General features: G+C 45.6%; 1 protein-coding gene across 2 annotated transcripts in view; it reads left to right on the top strand.

Moving 5' to 3' along the window:
- Window positions 1-21842, top strand: part of LOC104987173 (HRAS-like suppressor 3) — a 32132-nt gene that overhangs the window by 558 nt on the left and 9732 nt on the right. For both annotated transcript variants that reach the window (XM_010837964.1, XM_010837962.1), the window contains exons 2-4: window positions 186-263; window positions 18621-18723; window positions 21275-21543. In XM_010837964.1, the coding sequence (XP_010836266.1) occupies window positions 249-263; window positions 18621-18723; window positions 21275-21543 (387 nt within the window). In that variant the 5' untranslated portion in view covers window positions 186-248. The remainder of the gene's footprint in view (window positions 1-185; window positions 264-18620; window positions 18724-21274; window positions 21544-21842) is intronic.

The following is a 21842-nucleotide window of genomic DNA, read 5'->3' as shown; positions in this document are numbered from 1 at the left end:
TCATGGCCAGGTGCAGGGGCTGGGAGGGGACCGGCAAGGAACTAGAATGGAGTGAGCCGGTCGTGGCCGGAGAATTTGGAGATCAACTGGGCACGGTCTCCTCCGCCAGAAGCCACTGGCCCCTGGGGTCTTGGGGACGCGGTTTCTTGTTACTGACGGTGACTCCCCGCTCCTTCCTGCTTCAGGCATTTACACAGCTGATAAAGTCAACTCCAGCCTGAAATCGAGGGCCGCCATCACCCAAGAAGATGCGCGCACCCTTTGTAAGTAAGGCAGGCGTGCCTGGGCTGGCGGTGGGGGCCGTGTTTGGGTCGGTCTGAGTCATCAGAGAACGGGCCCTTGAGGATGTGCGGGCCACACCTCCATTGGCCGGTGGGGTGGGCATCAGGCGTGAGACGGTCAGTGGTTAGAGTTGTCTTAGTGAGTACTTGTGTAGGCAGGTCCTGTTTGCCTGAAACAGGAGCTGGGGAAGGCAGGGCCAAGCGGAGCTGGGAGGCACCAAGGAGAGACTTGCTCCGCCAAGGTCCTGTCTGCCTTCCTGAGTCAGACCAGAGCACCTGGAAGGGCTCCTGGAGCACGATGTCTGGGCTGCACCTGCTGCAGCCCACCCCGCCCCCACCGCCTGGGTTTGACCACAGGGGCGTTTTCCTGGCCTCAGCTGAGACACTTCATGGCGCCCTGCCGGGAGTTTCCCAACTTTCACTCTCCCTATTTCTAATCTGTGATGTGGTTCAGAAATCATAAAGGGGCTTAGTACATGCTTCCTTTCAACCTATCAGGACCCACTGCAGAGAGGTTCTGAGCCCGGCTTTTGAGGAAGACACCCCTAGGGTCATGTTCACCATCCTGTTCCCTAGCTGTGGCACTTTGATCACATTTCCAATCCCAGAGTGACGATTATGTGACTTAATACTTCTGAAGTGCTCACAACAGTGCTTTGCACACATATTAAGTGCTCACCTGTAATTCGTTGTTCTGATTATGATTATGGTTTAATCCGTGTAAAGAGCTTAAGGCAGCCCATGATATTAGGGTGTACCTGGCATATTTGATGCCGGGAGTGGTCATTTAAAAACATCCCTCTTCCTTATCTAACAACATTATTTTCAGTAATAATCATGAAATAAATATTAGTAATGGCTGGAAAAGAAACACAGTAAAGTTGCTTCAAAGAGCTTTGCATTTGAAATCATGCCAGTGAAAAAATAAAAATTGAAAAGTAGGGTAGATGTTATAGAGAAAAATAGAAGTAATGGGTTAATAGTTTTTAGTTGCATTAATGTAATTTAGAAGAAAACTTGTTCTTATAGTTAGGTTGGTTATAGTCATGAATAATGACAACATTATAGTTTCTGTTTTGGAACTTTTTCTGAAAAGTTGTCCTTGACTTTGACAAAACTGATCTTCTTTGCATATGCAACTCTCAGTAGAGGCAGACTTGTCAATCTATCTTGGCTCACAGTTGATCGAAGAACACTTTTTATTAATTTCAAAAGTTTCTCTCATATGAAACAACAGATATACAAATAGGAATAGCCTTAAACATTAGAATCGGTTTGTCAGAGATTCATAAAAATCCCATTTTGTAATAAATTCCAGAAACTGCAATGCTGCCTATGTCTTAAAAAATTAATTCTAGTGGCTTTTATTTTAAATTTTATTTATGTTTGTTGATCTCTAGGTTTTTTGTTTGTTTTGTTTTTTGTCTGTGCCGTTCAGCTTGTGGGATTTAGTTCCCTGACCAGGGGTACAACTCAGGCTCTAGGCAGTGAGATAAGATCAGAGAGTCCTAAGCACTGGACTACTAGGGAATTTCTGATTTTTTATTTTTATTTTTAAAATTTATTTTATTGGGGTATAGTTGATTTATAATGTGTTCATTTCTGCTGTACAACACAGTGATTCAGTTATATATATATATATATATATACACTCACATATATTCTTTTTAATGTTCTTTTCCATTATAACTTATCACAGGATATTAACCATAGTTCCCTGTGCTATACAGTAGGACTTCATTGTTTATCCATTCTAGTGGCTTTTAAATATATCCACATTTAAAACATTTTGACTAAAACATCTTCACCAGAAAACCCATCATAAGTTTTTATTTTATTTGGTAAAATTATCCCAAGATTTTCTTCTTTGGCAAAAATCAGAGAGAATGGCTGAATGATGGTGAACTTTGACACTTATTTAATCCATTGCTTTAGAATGAGAGTTTAGTTCCCAGAGAAATTGATTTAGACTTTCAGATACTTCTCTTTTAGTCTCTTTTCTTCTGGTGCTGGGAGCGCAGATGCTTGTCTTCTGTTTAAACACAGGAAAATGTAGGGAGGGATTGGAAGCCCAAACTGTCCTGAAAGCGAACTTGAACCATTCTGAGCCATTCAGAACTTACTGTAGGAGCAGACACATGGAGCTGAGTCTGTGTGTGTTGGAGGTTCACTGTATAGCTAGGTGTTCTCTGATTAGACTTCCACGTAGAAAACTAAACTTTTCAAAGAATAGGAATGTGTGCTTACTTAAAGCTCGCATGCTGCTGCTGCTGCTTAGTTGCTTCAGTCGTGTCCAACTCTGTGTGACCCCATAGACAGCAGCCCACCAGGCTCTGCCGTCCTTGGGATTCTCCAGGCAAGAACACTGGAGTGAGTTTGCCATTACCTTCTCCAATGCAGGAAAGTGAAAAGTGAAAATGAAGTCACTCAGTTGTGTCCGACTCTTAGCGACCCCATGGACTGAAACCTACCAGGCTCCTCCGCAGGAATTGGATGAATTAGAACTTAGACCATTATCACTGATACTGTTTAAAAGTGTCGCCATATGGCGATAATAAACAGCAGACTGATTCTTGGTATGTCTTGTTGTTTTAAAATTCTCTATGGACAACTCTCACCTATTTGTCTGCACCCAGAGGATGGGTGCACTTTCCTACTCTATGTGTGCCACTGCCTGGCTCTTGTGTGTGTGTGTGTGTGTATGTGTGTGTGTGTGTATGTGTGTGTGTGTGTGCTTTGTCGTGTCCGACTCTTTGCAACTCCATGGATTATAGACTGCCAGGCTCCTCTGTCCATGGGATTTCCCAGGCAAGAATACTGGAGTGGGTTGCTATTCTCTTCTCCAGGGGATCTTCCCAACCCAGGGATCAAACCCACATCTCCTGTATGGCAGGCAGATTCTTTGCCACTGAGCCACCTGGGAAGCCTGGCTCTTAGGATTTGACAATTGTTAGTTATTCCAATAGAAGATCCCTGGATCTCCCTGGGTTGGAGAGGCTGCATGTCTACCATATGGCCCACGTTTCTCCAAGCCCTTCAGTCCAGTCCTGAGGCCTCCAGGTCAGTGCCACTGTGTTCTATTAATACATTTGCTTAGGAGGCGTGGTCCAAGAGCTTTGCCTTCCCTTCTCCATGCACCTTGTCCTTAAACCCGTGGCTTGTTGAGCAGCTGCTGCTGGGTAAGTGAAGATCCAGAGGGCATCTGAGGCTCCAGACATGCAGAAATTTAAAAAAAATTTATTTCAAGCTGGAGGATAATTGCTTTACAGTGTTGTGTTGGTTTCTGCTGTACAACAACATGAATCAGCTTTAAGTATACACACATCCCCTCCCTCTGGAACCTCTCTCCCACCCCTACTCCCATCCCACCTTCTAGGTCATCACAGAGCCCTGAGCTGAGTTTCACGCGCTACAAACTGCTTCCCGCTAGCTTTCTATTTTACACATGGCAGTATATGCATGTCAGTGCTACTCTCTCAATTCGTCCCACCCTCTCCTGCCCCTCCTGTGCCCACAAGTCTGTTTTCCACATCTGCATCTCTATTCCTGCCTGCAGATATGCAGAAATTGATGGGCTTGCTCTGGGCTCTGACTTGAGACTCTCTTATGGACCTCTTCACCACCCTCGAGGTTTGCCTGACATCCTAACAGATCTCTGTGGAGCTAGTTAAGGTGCAAAGGGGAGGAGGGAGAAGCAGATGCTTCAGGCAGGGCAGGGGTTCATCTGCACTGTGGAGGGGCTTGAGCAGGAAGCAGAGTGTTCCTCTAGCCCACAAACTTCTGCTGAGAACGTTGTATGTGCCTGGCTGGCTGCCCAGTGCAGCTGGTGGGCTGGGCAGGGAAACTGATTTCTCCTTTCCCCGGGGCTCAGCCAGACAATTATAGTCATCATTATAGACAAACCGGGCTGTGGCTGATAAACACTCTCTGCAGGGAAGTCAGGGGGAGGCGCTGAGGAGGCAGAGACATGAGGGATGAATAGGAATTTGCTAGCAAACAGTCAAGGGCCTTGTAGGCCTAGAACACAGTGAAGCAGTGGGCGAAACTCACTGTGGGGGTGGTGAGCAGATGTCAGAAGCTTCATGTGAATTACTGGGTGCAGCGAAAAGAACTTGGCCTTTGGGTTCAGGAAGACCTGTAGTGTAATCCTGGCATCACTTCTTTTTAAAAATAATTTAGTTAATGAATTTATTTTTGGCTGTGCTGGGTCTTCGTTGCCGCGTGGGCTTTTCTCTAGTTGTGGCGAGTGGGGCCTGGTCTCCAGTTGTAGTTTGTGGGCTCCTTGTTGCTGCGGCTTCTCTTGTTGCGGAATACAGACTCTAGGGCAGGTGGGCTTCAGTAGTTGAGGCCCCCCGGGCTCTAGAGCACAGGCTCCGTAGCTGTGGGGCATGGGCTTAGTTGCTCTATGGCATGTAGGATCTTTCCGGATCAGGGATTGAACCCGTGACTCCTGCATTGGCAGGTGGATTCTTTACCATCGAGCCAGCAGTGAAGCCCCCTGGCACCACTTCTCAGGAGTTCTCTTGGGCAAGTTACTTTCTATCTCTGAGCTGTTTTCTGGTGGTTAAAATGGGGCTGCTGTAAGGATTCCAAGTAACTTGTGAAAACCCTGAGGGGTGCCTGGTGGCAGCCGTGGTGGTTCCCAGATGAGTTCAGGGGAAGTCGTTTCCCGTGGGCTGAGGTTCAACATGTGGAACAGGTCTGGGGCTTGTGGGGCTCAAGAGCCTGGGAAGGCAAATGAGTTTTGCCTCCTTTTCAGAATACCCATGACCTTTGGGCTGCTGGGGCTGGACTGGTGCCTGATTGAAGCTGCCACTGTCCCTCTCCCAGAGGCTGGGAGGGAACAGGTTATGAGTCAACCCAGCCCCTCCTCTATCTTCTTGCTGGGCCTGAAGCTGGGGAGTCTGGCCTCCCCCTTCACCCAGTTCCTTGCACCCACCCAGCCTGGGGCATGAGTTTGGGACTCTCTAACAGGTATTAAGTGGTTTTTAGAGTTCTCACCCCCATTATCTCATTATTCCTGACACAAAATCTGCTGTAGAAGCTCAGAGAGGTTAAGTGATTCCTGAAGGTCACACCGCAGTAGAGCAAAGGGGCCTCAGTCTCAGGTGGACTGGGTTCTGCTTCTGAAAATGCAGTCTCAGACAGACAGTGTTGAGGGTGGGCTCCTCCGGGGTTTCTTTTCTTCCTAAAGTCTTTGCATTAAAACTCCCAACTCTCTGCCAGCAAAATCCGTTCTCAGCACCCTCTCCAGACTTCAGGATTTTACTTTTGTTTTAAATTATGTGCCTCTCGAGGGTTTCCCCAGAGTATCAGAAATGGAGTGGGTGAGATGAGGGATTTCCACACTCACCACAGCATGTGATTTGGGAACAAAGAGAACTTGCTCTCTGGCTGGGTTTCACAGCCTCCAGAATGTCTCCAGTTGGTCCTGGAGCTGTCTATGAACCTTCCAAATCAAGAATAATAAAAACACCCCCAAGAACAGTGGCAGCAAAAACTGCCATTTACAGAACACTACCTATTTCCCAGGGCTTCCCAGGTGGCGCTAGTGGTATAGAACCCACCTGCCAATGTAGGAGACACATGTTCTATCCCCGAGTCAGGAGGTCCCCTGGAGGAGGGCATTGCAACCCACTCCAGTATTTTTTTTTTTAATTAATTTTTTAATTTTAATTGGAGGCTAGCTCCTTTACAATATTGTGGTGTTTTTTGCCATACATTGACATGAATCAGTCATGGGTGTACATCTGGAACCCCCCCCCCCACCTCCTTCCCCATCCCATCCCTCAGGGTTGTCCCAGTGTACTGGTTTTGAGTGCCCTGTTTCATGCATCAAACTTGGACTGGTCATCTATTTCACATATGCTAATATACATGTTTCAATGCTATTCTCTCAAATCATCCCACCCTCGCCTTCTCCCACAGAGTTGAAAAGTTTGTCCTTTATATCTGTGTCTCTTTTGCTGTCTTGCATATAGGATCGTTGTTACCATCTTTCTAAATTTCATATATATGCGTTAATATACCGTATTGCTGTTTTTCTTTCTGACTTACTTCACTCTGTATAATAGGCTTCAGTTTCATCCACCTCATTAGAACTGACTCAAATGCATTCTTTTTATTAGCTGAGTAATACTCCATTGTGTATATGTGCCACAGCTTTCTTATCCATTCATCTGCTGATGGACATCTAGGTTGCTTCCATGTCCTAGCTATTGTAAACAGTGCTGTGATGAACATTGGGGTACACGTGTCTCTTTCAATTCCAACTCCAGTATTCTTGCCTGGAGAATCCCATGGACAGAGGAGCCTGGTGGGGTACAGTCCATGGGGTCGCAAAGAGTCAGACTCTACTGCAGCGACTGAGCACATGCCTGTGTACCAGGTAGTGTTTGCTTTACAGATACTAACTCATGTGATCCTCAGGACAGTCTCCTGAATCATGTGCCCTAATTACCCTTCTCTTAGAGCTGAGGGAACTGAGGCTGGCAGTTAGGTAACGGTGCCCAAGGCTACTCAGCTAATAAGAAGTACAACTGGAACTTGAACCCTGGCTGTATGGCTTCAGAGCCCCAAGGCTGTAATCAGTATGCAGTTTCTAAAAACCAAATGCATCCTGATTTAAACACAGAAGTCATGCTCACTAGCCTACTTTCTGTATTTTTTTGTACTCCTGAAATATTTCATTAAAAAAAACCCAACATTGACAGCCTCTTCAATAAATGGTGCTGGGAAGATTGGACAGCTACATGTAAAAGAATGAAATTAGAACACTTCCTAACACCATACACAAAGATAAACTCAAAATGGATTAAAGACCTAAATGTAAGATCAGAAACTATAAACAGATGAATGGATAAAGAAATTGTGGTACATATACACAATTTATTTACAGGGCGACAATGAAGAAACAGACATAGAGAATAGACTTATGGACATGGGGAGAGGGGAGGAGAGGGTGAGATGTATGAAAAGAGTAACATGGAAACTTACACTACCATATGTAAACTCTTGGAGGAAAACATAGGCAGAACACTCGATGACATAAATCAAAGCAAGATCCTCTATGACCCACCTCCTAGAGTAATGAAAATAAAAACAAAAGTAAACAGGTGGGACCTAATTAAACTTAAAAGCTTTTGCATAGCAAAGGAAACTATAAGCAAGGTGAAAAGACAACCCTCAGAATGGGAGAAAATAATAGCAAATGAAACAACTGACAAAGGATTAACTTCCAAATTATACAAACAGCTCATACAACTCAATACCAGAAAAACAAACAACCCAATCAAAAAGTGGGAAAAAGATTTAAACAGACATTTCTCCAAAGAAGACATACAGATGGCTAACACATGAAAAACACATGAAAAATGCTCAACATCACTCATTATTAGAGAAATGCAAATCAAAACTACAATTAGATATCACCTCACACTGGTCAGAATGGCCCTCACCAAAAAGTCTACAAACAATAAATGCTGGAGAGGATGTGGAGAGAAGGGAACGCTCATGCACTGTTGGTGGGAGTGTAAATTGATACAGCCACTATGGAAGATGGTATGGAGATTCCTTAAAAAACTAGGAATAAAACCACCATATGACCCAGCAATCCCACTCCTAGGCATATACCCTGAAGAAACCAAAATTGAAAGAGACACATGTATCCCATTGTTCATTGCAGCACTATTTACAATAGCTAGAACATGGGAGCAACCTAGATGTCCATCGACAGATGAATGGATAAAGAAATTGTGGTACATATACACAATGGAATATTACTCAGCCATAGAACACATTTGAGTCAGTTCTGGTGAGGTGGATGAACTTAGAACCTATTATATAGAGTGAAGTAAGTCAGAAAGAGAAAGATAAATACTGTATTCTAACACATATATATGGAATCTAGAAAAGTGGTACTGAAGAATTTATTTACAGGGCGACAATGAAGAAACAGACATAGAGAATAGACTTATGGACATGGGGAGAGGGGAGGAGAGGGTGAGATGTATGAAAAGAGTAACATGGAAACTTACACTACCATATGTAAAATAGATAGCCAACAGGAATTTGCTGTGTGGCTCAGGAAACTCAAACAGGGGCTCTGTGTCAACCTTGAGGGGTGGGACGGGGAGGGAGACGGGAGGGAGGTTCGAAAGGGAGGGGATATATGTATACCTACGGCTGATTCATGTTGAGGTTTGACAGAAAAGAGCAAAATTCTGTAGAGCAATTATCCTTCAATAAAAAATAAATTAATTAAAAAAAAACAGACTGCAAACTTCTGACAAGGGGGCTAAATGGGGCTGAGTGTGGGTGGACTGGAAGGCATATAGTGGTCTTGAATGAAAGAAAAATATTCCTTTTGCTTTGTTTCAACCCTTGGGTTGAGAATTCTTCTGGAAGTGCCTTTCCTTTCCCCTCTGGTCCTGTGCAGTGCCCGCACCTGAGGGTCTCACACTGGCTCTGAGTTTCAGGAGTGAATGTGGGTTATCATGCAGGGGCAGATGACGAATTCTGTTAGAGGGCTGGGCGGTGTCCCTCCTCCTTGTGGTGGGGACGAGGTGGCGGTTCAGGTTCCTGATTGGCTACTTAAGGGCTGACCCTGGGTAAGTGACCTTAGTCTCAGTTTCCCCAACTGCAAAATGAGGTACGACTGCCCCTCTCTGTCTAGCCTTCTCTGCCCTACGGACACCCTCTCCTGTGGTTCTCCCTCTGGGCTGCACAGTAGAATCACCTGGAGGACTTAAAAAAAAAAAACGCCAGGCCTGGGGTCCATCCTGCTTCTGACCCAACCCTAAGGTTGCCCTGAGATGCCCACACCGCTGTGCTTTTGCTCCTGTCTGCCCCCACCCCTGTTCACCTGTCTCCTTCTGTCTGCTTTCCATCTATCTGCTTTTCTGCCTCCTCTGATTGCAGCAGAGTCTGAGGGTTAAGAGTGAAGGATTTGGGGGACTTCTCTGGCAGTCCAGTGGTTAAGACTCAGCACTTCCACAGCAGAGGGCACAGGTTTGATCCCTGGTCAGGAAATCCCATTTGCCACATGGTGTGCCAAAAAAAAAAAAAAAGTGCAGGATTTGGGTTTAAATACATGCTCCCCCTCATTTTTCAAGACTTCAACAAAAATCTCAGGTGCTGTCTTTCCCAGGAGGATGTCCTCTCCTTCTGGTCTCTCTTATACCCATTTCAGCCAGGTTTTTGCCTCCAACTCCCAATAGGAGCTGTTCTAAAGATCGGCAGTGACCTTCACCCCAGACCGCTCCTTTGACCTCCAGACTCACACATGCAGCTGCCCGGCTCCAGGTGGACATTTCACCCCAGGGTACCCTCCCCGCCAGCAGCCTGCCCATTCAGCCTCCTGGAAACCTTGAAGTAACGTTTCACTCCTCTTTCCTTCAAACCCTCCCTCATCGCAACTGCAAATCCTGTTGAGTCTACCTTCAAAGAAGTCTAGAATCCATTATTTCTCATGCCCTGCTGTCCCCATCTTGGCTGAGGCATCAGCTTCTCTCTCCATCTTCCATCCTACCCTCTCCTCCTTCCCGCTGCACTCCAGCCACTCTGGCCTCCCGGAAGTTCCTCAAACACACGCCTACCTGGGGCCTTTGCTCAGGCTGTCCCCTTGGCCTGGATGTTCCTGGCATCTGCGGGGCCCACTCTCTGCCTTCCCTGACACCCTTAGACTGTTGCAGCCTGCGTCCTCCCCCCCCACCCCCGCCCACCACATTGCAATCCAGACCACTTAATCCTGTCTTACCTTTTCTTTCTTTCTTTTTGTTTTTATTTGATATCTCTTCTATTAGATATCATCATTTACTGGGGCTTCCTTGGTGGTTCAAACGATAAAGAATCCTCCTGCAATGCAGGAGATCCGAGTTTGATCCCTGGATCAGGAAGATCCCTTGGAGAAGGGAATAGCCACCCACTCCAGTATTCTTGCCTGGAGAATCCCACGGACAGAGGAGGCTGGCGGGCTACAGTCTACAGGGTCACAAAGGGTCGCACACAACTGAGCAACTAAGCGCACCCACACTGAGGCTTTAAATGCATTTGAAGAATTTCTCTCTCTCTCTGATACTGAACAAGAGCTCTGTGAAGATGGCTATCTTGGCTTTGTTCATGGGCATAGTCCAGGTACCCGGCTCTTTGAGCCTGTGTTAAGTGAATGAGCAAATGAATGAGTCCTTTGACCCTCCCAGGCAGAGGTGAGCATCCCCAAGGGGAAAGAATTCTCAAAGGGTATCATTGACCAGTTACATCACTTCCCTGAGGTGGGAGAGGGTGTTTGTTAAGGGCAGGGTGATTCTGCACGCATGCTGGCAGCCTCCTCTCCTGTAATTTGGGCAAGGCTCGGGTCTGAGACCACAGCTCGGGATAAAGGCTGGAGGCTTGGAGTCAGGAACCCAGTGAGTTCTGGAGCCCGTCAGCGTGAGAGCACGTCACATGCTTGTTTTACTGCTGCTGGCACTGTTGCCATTGTCCTGGACGCCCCAGTGCTTTATGTCTGCCTTTCACAGACGTAAGAGGAGTGTAAAGATATATGCAGTGGGAATGAACAGGTGGACATATTTGTGATAAAGTACATACAGTAACACAGTGGTAGAATCTAGGTGGTGGGTATATGTTCACTAAAAACTGCTTTCAATTTTGAGCACTTGAAAAATCTTCATAATAAAGTGGAGAAATTATAAAGTTGGAAAGTATGCTATAAACTTAAAAATGCTCATTGCAGAAAAGCTGGAAAATGCAGAAAAATAGAAGGAAACAAAATAATCACAACAACCACCCTTAGCTCGAGCACCTGGAGGGAATCTGTTAGGATGTTGGTATATATCTTTCTAGTCTTTTGTGTATTTATTTTGTTACATAATAGTAATTGTAGGGATTACCCCAGATTGAGCACACTGATGTTTATCAAATCTTACATTGTTTTCTGATTCTAAAGCAAATATATATGTATTTACACTTTTGGAAAACTAGAAAAGAATTAAAAAGGAAATTAATATCCCAAATTCCACCACCTAGTAATAAACACTGTTTACATTTTGGTGTATTTCCACAATTTTTTTTTTAATGTGTTGGTTTTCCTTTTGAAACAAAGTTTAAAAAATACCATTTTGTATAAAGGTTTTTTTTTTTTTTTGCCCTCATAGAAAAACTTTATTGGAAAGCAGGGAAAACTACCAAGATATGAATGAAGACAAAAAATAAAAAAGTTCAGACATAAAGTGTACGACCTTGGTTTAAGTGGAAATGGAACCGTTTGGTGGTTTGTAGTTAGTGACCTATATTTTCACTTTGTGGCACTGCTGTTACCACAGCTAAGCTGCTTCAGTCGTGTCTGACTCTGTGCGACCCCAGAGACGGCAGCCCACCAGGCTCCTCTGTCCCTGGGATTCTCCAGGCAAGAATACCGGAATGGGTTGCTATTACCTTCTCCAAGGCATGCATGCTAAGTCGCTTCCGTTGTGTCCGATTCTATGCGACACTATGGACAGCAGCCCACCAGGCTCCTCTGTCCACAGGATTCTCTAGGCAAGAATACTGGAGTGGGTTGCCATTTCCTTCTCCATAAAGGTTTTTTTTTTAAACTTAAAAAATTAAGTTATCCTTGATTGTAAAGCTTTTTTATTAACCATTATATTATGGATATTTCTTGTCCTTAAGTATTCTTTTAAAACATAACTGTACAGTATACTATATAAATATGGCAGAATTTAGCTAGTATCTTTATGTAGAATATTTAGGTTTCTAACGTTTTATCATTAGATGTGAGTTTGTGACATCTTTTGTAGGCATTTCAGATTATTATTAAGAGTTGGTCTATAAAGATGTGAGTCAGAGAATATGAATATATTTGAGGTTGTGTGCAAGCATGCATACTAAGTTGCTTCAGTTGTGTCCGACTCTTTGCAACCCTATGGACCGTAGGCTGCCAGACTCCTCTGTCCAAGGGATTCTCTGGGCCAAAGTACTGGAGTGAGTTGCCATGCCCTCCTCCAGGGGATCTTCCAGACCTAGGGATCCAACCCATGTCTCTTACGTCTCCAGCACTGGCAAGCAGGTTCTTTACCACTAGCGCTGCCTGGAAGCCCATTTTTAAGGTTAGTGATATAAATTGCCAAATTGACCTTCAGAAAAGTTGTACTGATTTATACTCCTATCAACAGTGACTGAGGGTACCTGTTTACCTGGATCTTTTCTTATATTTAGTATTACCCCTGAATCATTTTTAATTTACTTTTATTTGATTACTGTTGAGATAGAATAAGTTTTCTTGTGTTAGTGGTAATATATATTTCTCTTTTAAAAATTATTTATTATACCCTGTCTCCATTTTTTTTTGTTTCAGTGTTTAAATTTTTTCTTGATTCATGAAAATTCTTTATATATTAAGGCTGTCATTTTCTTCCAGTTAGTCACTGGTAGTTTGTCTGTGGTTTTTTTAATGCACAGAATTTTCTGGTCTGGCTGTTTTGATTACAAGCAGCCCACTTAAGCTAGCTCAAGTAAAGAAGCTTTATTCTAAAGACACATGGAGAGGGGTAAGGGGAAAACCTAAGTACAGGAGCTATAATAAAGCTGGGCCTCCCAGGGGCTGGGAGGCAGTTCAGGATCACAGTGATTCCAGGCCCTCCACAGCTGAAATTTGTGCATCTCTACTTCCCTGGTGGCTCCGACAGTAAAGCGTCTGTCTACAATGTGAGAGACCTGGGTTTGATCCCTGGGTTGGGAAGATTCCCTGGAGAAGGAAATGGCAACCCACTCCAGTACTCTTGCCTTGAAAATCCCATGGACGGAGGAGCCTGGTGCAGGCTACTGTCCATGGGGTTGCAAAGAGTCGGGCACGACTTCACTGTTACTTTCAGTGCTCCACGCATGGCGTGACCCGGCTAGCTGTTCTTGATGCGCCTGCTTCTTTCTCTCCCACTGTCCACAGGGGTCTTCTGCTTGGTCAGAGTGGGTGTGAGAACTCCAACCCTTGGTTTGGCCTGTGCTTCACTGGGGTCTCTCTTGTCTGCTCCATGTCATGATTTTTCAATTTTGGCTCTTGTGTCAAAAGCTAGTTTTTAAAATTACTTGATTCAAATTTTTGAGAGTGAGAGAGAGAGGACCATGGAGGATCACAGGGCACTGACCTGCTTGGGATCCGTGCCTTTTTCTAGTCCAGCTGGTGGAGGCTGGTCTGCAGTGGTCACGTGGTATAAAATATGGCTGCCGGGGCCGTCGGGATTGTGGGTGGTCATTTTCTCTTAAGAGGGAGTGTGAACATAATAGGCAATGATAGAAAGTTTAAATAAGAACTTTAACATTTTTTTCAATCATAAAAACTTTTCCCCCAAATATTTATTATTTATTTATTTATTTTCGACTGTGCTGGGTTTTCATTGCTGCGAGGGTTTTCCTCTAGATGCGATGAGCGAGGTCTGCTCTAGTTGCAGAGGCTTCTCTTGTTGCCGAGCCTGGGCCCTAGGGTGCGTGGGCTTCAGTAGTTGTGGTGCCTGGGCTCTAGAGTACAGGCTCAATAGTGTTGGCACACAGGTTTAATTGTTCCAAGGCATGTGGGATCTTCCTGGATCAGGGATCAAACTTGTGTCTCTTGCATTGGTAGGTGGATTCTTCACCACTGAGCCACCACGGAAACCTATAAAAACTTTCAATGTTTTACTTTATGCCTTTTTCTTCGGACTTTATCTTTAGAATGTCTTTCTCTATTCTAAGATCTGAGATACATCTACCGTATTATTTTAGGTTTTATTTTGTGGTTTTAAGTGTTATTGATACATTCAAATGTTAATGATTTTTAAGCATTATTAACATGGGAATATTTACAGGCTTCAAATGCAAGATGGTTTTAAGAGGTTTTGGTGACAGAGAATATTCACCTTTTCCAATTAAAAAACTGCAAGGTCATCAGTATGAAGGATTTTTTCCCATCTAAAATTATTAAAAATTTTTTTATCATAAAAGTAATTCACATTGATTAAAAATAATAAAATAATATAAAATGTAAAAGTCTCTGAATCCCAATCCCCCCTGTATATAGTATATAACAGTTTGATGTATTTTCTGTAGCTCATACATAGTGTATAATATGTTTTGCTTATAAGTGTACAATTTTTTAAAAAAAATAATTTTTATAGGTGTATAGTTGACTCACAGTGTTTTGTTAGTTCAGGTATACAGCAAAGTGAATGTGTTATACGTATACATATACCCACTCTTTTAGATTCTTTTCCCATATAAGCCATTACAGAGTACTGAGTAGAATTCCCTGTGCTATACAGTAGGTTCTTATTAGTTATCTATTTTATATACAGTGCTGTGTATGTGTCAGTCGAAATCTTCCAGTTTCTCTCTCCATACTCCCCTCCCCCCAGAGCCATAAGTTTATTTCCTACATCTGTAACTCTATTTCTGTTTTGTAGATAAGTTTATTTGTAGCCTAGTTTTAGATTTCACATAAAAGCAATATCATATGTCACAATGATGTTTTTTAAACAAAAATGGGATAATGTTTTCCAACTTATCTTTTCGATTGCTTCTATGTCTGCTCATGTAAAACCAACCTGTTCTCTCTATTGGCTATAAATACATACACATACAAGATAATTTATTTCGCTGGTCCTTGTTAATGGTCATCTAGGTTGTTTTTCCAATATGAATTGCAGAGGCCAGACATTGTTCCCCATTTGCTTGCTAAGGAAAATGGCTGTTACACAGCTCATTATAAGCTGTGCTTTTGTGGAGAGGATAAAGACTTTTTGTTCTGAAATCCCGTGGGCACAGAGTCTCAGCTTTGCCATTGTCATTGCTTGTGTCGTGTGGGAGAGCCCGGGTTACTGCACTCGGGAGAACTGCTGGCTTCCTGCTGGCTCACCTGTTCCTGGGGGAAGAACCGCCTGGCATAGCATACCACTAGATTTTAGAGCTGGGGATCAAGCCAAGTGAGGGATGGATCACTTTTGATCCAAACTTAAGGACCAGAGAGGGAACATTTTATTATGTCTGGTCTCTGTTGCCATAGAGAGAAAACAGCATTGGCCACAACGTAAATGATGGGGATGGCTGTGTGCCAATAAAACTTTATAGACGCTGGAGTTTGAATTTCATATAATTTCTTGTGTCACAATATATTCTTCTTTTGACTTTTCCCCCAACCATTAAAAAATGTAAACATTATTCTTTGCCAGCAGACGAAAATAAGCAGAGGCACACAACGGGCCCAAGGACTGTAGTTCTCATATTTCAAATATATAACACGATTTCTTGAGTTTTAAATTTTGATTCAGCACAGTTGGCTGTGTGTATCATTAAGCAGTTGTTTCTCCAGTTAGAGTTTAGTGAAAGAGTGTGAATTATTCATGTCTTGTGATCATGGCAACCTGTCCTCACTGGTCCTTGCAAGACCCCTTGTCTTCTGTTGACTTTTAAGTTCCATTGTATCATAATTTTTCTCTCCATCTTCCGAATGGTTAGCTAGCATCCTAATATGTTTAATATGTGCTCTTTAATTTTTAAAATGATGTGTGTGTTTTTGAGATTCTTTTGTTGTTGCTTTTTAAAAATAATTTTTTGGGTATGGTTCTGATAAGACATGTATTATTGGTTTGTGTGTGATTGTCTTTAATTTATATAAGTGGTATTTTGCAGAGCTCAGTCTTCATTTTTCCACTCAGCACTGTAGCTAAGATTGTCCGTGTCGTCAAGTGAACATCGAATCCTTGCTTCTCACTGGTGCACAGGGTCCCGTGGGTGAATCCATCACCTTTTAGATCATTTTTAAAAAGAAGTTTCTTTGAGTGGTGGCATGTTTGAAGTTAGTGAGTATTTGGAAATATGTGCCTTTTGCCTTTTATAAGAGAAAGGCAATATGATTATTAAAAAAATCACAGCCTTTTTGCTTTCAAATTGTAGATATCCATTTTTCAAAGTTAAAAAATTTTATTAATTAAAAAATTAAGGTCGAATTTACTCCCTTTGGTGTTCAGTTCAATGGGTTTTGATAAACACATACAATTGAGTAACCATTCACCATGATCAAATACAGAATAGTACAGAAACTTTCATTGCTCCAAAATTCCCTCATACCCCTTTCTTGTCCACCCCTTGTAGCCCTGGCAATCATGGATTACTTTCCTGTCCCATAGTGATGGCTATTATGGAATGACATATAAGTGGAATCACACAGTATGTAAATTTTTACTGTATGTGGATTTTTGGTACGGCTTTTTTCACTTAGCATCAGTATTCAGTGTTACAGAGTCTGAGTTTCTTCGTAGATATTTTTGTTGCTCTGTGTGTGTGTGTGTGTGTGTGTATAGTAAACATGTTTCTCTGCATAGGTCTTCTTTCATTGTGATTTGCTTGGGATACAGTGAGCTCCTTGGGTCTGCGTATCTACTGGCTGCTTATTGCTTGACAGCATATTAAGTGAAAATGTTAGTCGCTCAGTTGTGTCTGGCTTTTTGTGACACCATGGACTGTAGCCCACCAGGCTCCTCAGTCCATGGAAATCTCAGGCAAGAATACTTGAGTGGGCTGCCGTTCCCTTCTCCAGGGGATCTTCCTGACCCCAGAATTTGGAGGTGGGATGTGGACAGCCCCCCAGAGCAAGGGGTGAGGGGGGAAGGACAGAGGGCTGGAACAACCTCTGAGGAGCTCTGTCTCCAGGTGTCCCAAAGAGATTTATGGTTGGTTTAGACGAGGGAAGTCCAGATCGAGTGCCCCTACCTGCAGCTCTTAGCACAGTGTCTGGTATTGGGACCTCAGTACATTGAATGACAGTGATCTTGAAGATCTCCTGACTGTTCTCAGGCTCTGGGCCACTGCCCTCATCACAGGGCGGGGCTCTGAGGAGCGTTTTAGCATCCTTCCCACCTTCCCCTGCAAACGCACGCAAACCCTCACTCCCACACATGCCCACTGTGATATAATGAGAAATGTATATTTAGTCTTGGTCCTGGGTTCCTGCCACAGAGCTTCTAAAACCCGAGTAACTTCCTGAGCGGTGGGGTTGAGAGGAATGCGTTTCATCATTCAGAAGAAGCCCCTTTCAACTGACCAAGTGATCAAAGAGCTGGAAGTAGCATTAATCACCAGTGGGCAATGATCTCATCAACTGAGCCTACATAATGAAGCCTCCACAAAACCCCTAACATGGGGTGTTGGTGAGAGCGTGGAGGTGCTGGAGAGCAGTGGTCCCCAGAGGGGGCAAGGAAGCTCTGAATCCCTCCCCCTACAGCTTGCCCTCTGCATTCCTGGCTATTCTTCAGTTGCATATTTTTTAGTAAACGGGTCATCTAGCAAGTAAACTGTTTCCCTGAGTTCTATGAGCTGTTCCGGCAAACCACTGAACCCAAGGGAGGGGGCTGTGGGAACGATCAATTTACAGCCAGTTGTTCAGAGCGCAGGTGACAACTTCAGCTTGCACCTGGCATCTGAAGCGAGGTCTCCTGGGACTAAGCCTGCGGGGTCTGCGCTGACTCTGGGCTGTGAGTGTCAGAACTGAGTTAAACTGTGGGACACCCACTCAGTGTGCACCAAGGATTGAATTTCTTAGTGTGGGAAACACACACATCCGGTGTCAGAAGTAGAGGAGTGAGCACAGTGCACAGAGAGTTTTCCTTTGCTTGTCATGCATGCACGCACTTTCACTCTCAGGAGGAGCAGCCAGGGGGACATTACTGCCAGAGGCTGACACCACCTGTCTGCCAGGCTCTGGGTCAGGTAGGGGGAGTGTCTGTGGAATACCGTGCCCCCCAGATTTGACAGCGTCTGCAGGGCCCCCAGGTGGGCAGTAGTCAGATAACCCGTGTGCTTGCCTGACGGTCACTGTGGTGGTCAAGACGATGGCCTGGGAATCACGTGGCCTAGCACTGAGTCCTGCTCACATCACTCAGGGGCTGGGTGGTTTTGCAAAATCTCCCTTCCATCTCTGAGCCTTGATTTCCTCTTTCATCACACAGGGATCACAACAGTGCCCACCTCATAGGCGGGTTGTGTGAACTTATTGAGCTGCACCTGTGAAACGCTTAGCAGAGTGCTTGACTCGGAGCTCGAGTTCAGTCAATAATATTAAGAGTAACAAGAAGGTAGAAGCCCCAGCAAATGAAGAAACCCTTCAGGTGTGCACTTTGCAAGTCATAAAGACAGATGGGCAGGCCCGTAGTCCCTGCAATTCTGGGACACAAGTGTGTGAAGTGGGCCGGGCGGGCTCCGGAGGATGTCCTGGAGAGCTGTGAGATGAAGGCCGCTGAGCTGCTCCCTCTAGGCTCAGCCCCGCCCTGGTTCCCAGGTCTTCCATCACCTCTAACGGCCTTCTTCTTGGTTTTGCAGCCTGAACCCCAGCCTGGAGACCTGATTGAGATTTTCCGCCCTTTCTACAGACACTGGGCTGTCTACATTGGCAACGGATATGTGGTCCACCTGGCCCCACCAAGTAAGGGCACCCAGGGCCTCCACTGTGCTGAGGCTGGAGCAGAGGGGACGGGGGGAGCTGTGGGTAACCGGGGACCCCAACATTCTTCTTCCTCCCCAACAAGACTTCAGCCACACTGGCCTCCTTGCAGCCTTCCTTCCTGAGGTCCTTGCTTTTGCTCTCCCTTCTGCTTGTGATGCTCTTTACTGGCTCTCAGCACAGCTGCTTCCCCTTCATCATTCAAGTCTCAACTCAAATGGCCATTCCTGAGCGTGGCCCTCCCCAGCCTGAGCGAGGGCAGTTTCCCCTGGTTATCCTTTCCTGTGTGACTTTACTTAATCTTCCCCACAGCCTTTTCAAAACCTAAAAGTATCTTATTTTTTTCTGTTTGTTCATTGTGAGTGTCCTTTCACCAGAGCATAAACTAGTTGAGGGCCGGTGGGGTGTCTAGTTCTGTTCCTCTACAGCACCTTGGACAAGGCCTGGCACATAGTAGGGCCTCAGTATTGACTGACTGTGCTGAGTGGGTGTAACTGCTGGACAGGAGACAGGAAAGGCATGACAGGGATCTGGGTGGACAATGTGACACCCATCACTGGGTGAGCAATGCTCCTTAAAGGGAAAAGATGCTTCTATCTGCATCTTCTCATTGGAGCTTCACAGGAATCTTGTGAAATAGGCGAGGCAGGGGGACTGACCTCATACTACTGAGAAAATGGTGGAAGTCAGAGCTGGAAGGAAACTTAGAGAACAGCCCAGTACTAATGAGAGCCAACACTTGCTGGGCACCAACCCTGTTCCAGGCACTGGGGGAGGCACCTTACTGAGTGAGTTTCTTAAATCCTTGCAGCTCCCTGTCCACCGCTATAGGCACAGGTGGAATTTATTGGGCCTTTTCTATAGAGAATGGGGTGCAGAGAACTAAGCCACTTGTCCAAGGTCACATAGCAGGAAAGTCCTGGAGGTGGGACTCAAACCCTGGCTAACTCTCTATTTCCTGCCTTTAAACCTGATGCTCTGCTGTGAAGTCTGAGGTTCCCCCAAATTCAGTCATCGAGTGTTTGCCTCATCCAGGTGCCCTTTCTCCAATTGTTTAATTAGTATTTTGTTTAATAGACTAACTTTAAAAAGTAAAACAATTCTTTTAAAAGGAACTTTTAAATTCCTAAATTGATGTGTGTTCATGAATCCATCTTAGCTTGTCTTTGTGGATTCCCAGTGTTGGCTCAGCTAAGTTAAGTGACATGTCAAGACCGTGCAGTGATGGAACCAGAATCAGCACCCATTGCTTCTGCCTCTGAGCCTGTGCACACTCTCACCAGGGTGGCACCCAGCGTGTGGAGTGTAAGGAAGCCCTCACTGTTGGGTGTTGACTCTGAACTTGCACCTCTGGAGCTGGAACCTCCTGAAATTCTGTGCCTTAGGCACCTAGCTTGCCTCTCCCCAGTCCCAGGCCCCTACCTGCCCGCTGAGGGGCTGAAGGTGGATGGGCCTCTGGAGCTCCCCTGATCCAGTCCCCACGCTGACCCTCTGCACAGACTCAGGGCTCAAACACAGCACCTTTTAATTTATTTCACTGAATCCTTTAAGCACCTCCTGCCCTACTAGGAGGTAATCTGAATTCCTCTGATTTTCCAAACCTCATAGTTGTTCTCTGGGCAGAGGGGTTCAGTCCTCTCTGGAAAGCTGAGCAGAACAGGACCTGCACTCTGATCAGACCCTCTGGCCGTTGCTTGTTGCTGTCACGTGGCATCACAGCGCAAGATGGGTCCTGCCCCGTGTAATGGGATGCTTCCCCTCCTGGGAGAGACCGAGGGTTCCCAGTCATGGCAGGGCCACAGAGGCTCTCTGAAGGACATGAGTCTCCTCTGTGATGTTCCCTGGGGCCCACCTCTTTAAAAGCAAGCCCAGTTTTCAGTCATCATACCCTCCCTACATGATATTAGCTGGTGACCTCAAGAGGGATCTCTGTGTGGGCACCAGCTTTTGCTCCACACCATCCTGGTCCCTGTATTGACCCCAAATCCCTTTCTTCAAGGCAGTTTCACTTCTGGAAACCTGTTGCACCTTCCAGCCCCTCAGCATTGGCCAGGGTTGTGCCTGTGTACCCCTTGAATCTCCCTGGTGTCATACCTCTAGGAGCAGCCGTGGGATTTTGGTCCCTTTGCTCCAAGGGGAATGGGATCCGTTCCCCAGATCCATCCACCTTTTCTGCAGTGATCAGCTTTGTGTGTGTCAGGGAAGTGGAGTCTTGGCGGGATCACAAAAAATTAACACTCTATTCTCCCAGGGAGGTGGGTGTGCTCAGAGCCTGTATTTGCACAATCAAGAGGGCCACTGGGGTGTCACAGGGTGTGTAAGGCCAGCTTCTGTAGGTTAACAAATCACAACAAATTATGGTACTTCACTCCTTGTTTCAGATAAGGAGACCAGGGACCAGAGACCACAAGGGTCTTATCCAAAGCCACACAGCTCTGACCCTGACTCATCTGCTCATCCCCTTGTTGGTGTGGTGGATGCTAGGCTGGGGGCCGGCCCAGGACCAATTGTGTTCCTCTTCCTGGATCCACAGGCGAAATCCCAGGAGCTGGTGCGGCCAGTCTCATGTCTGCACTGACTGACAAGGCCTTAGTGAAGAAGGAGCGGCTGTGTGACGTGGTTGGGAGAGACAGGTACCACGTCAACAACAAGCACGATGGCAGATACTCGCCATTGCCTCCCAGCAAAATCATCCAGCGGGCGGAGGAGCTGGTGGGCCAGGAGGTTCTCTACAAGCTGACCAGCGAGAACTGTGAGCACTTCGTCAATGAGCTGCGCTACGGGGTCCCCCGCAGCGACCAGGTGGGTCCTCAGTGTGCCCCCATCTCCACCTTCTCAGCTGACGCGGGCATCAGTGTGGACTTGGCTGGGGTGGAGACAGGCACACAAACAAGACAGGAGAGCAGAGACAGAACTCTCCTCAAGAACATCATAGTCAGGGTGGGGACAGGGGTGAGGTGATGGGCACCACAGACAATTGGGAGTCGGGGATGCTGGCTGAAGGCTTGAGCACAGGCATCACTGTCAGCCCGGTTGCCCAGCCCTCCCTGGCTGCCTGGCCCTGACACGGACCCTTCCCACAGCCCCAGAGGCAGGGTTCA

The sequence above is a fragment of the Bison bison genome, unplaced genomic scaffold, assembly GCF_000754665.1.
Source record: "Bison bison bison isolate TAMUID 2011002044 unplaced genomic scaffold, Bison_UMD1.0 scf7180017864089, whole genome shotgun sequence".
Taxonomy (NCBI): Eukaryota; Metazoa; Chordata; class Mammalia; order Artiodactyla; family Bovidae; genus Bison; species Bison bison.
The sequence above is the reverse complement of the archived record's forward strand: the minus strand, read 5'-3'. Positions and strand labels throughout refer to the sequence as shown.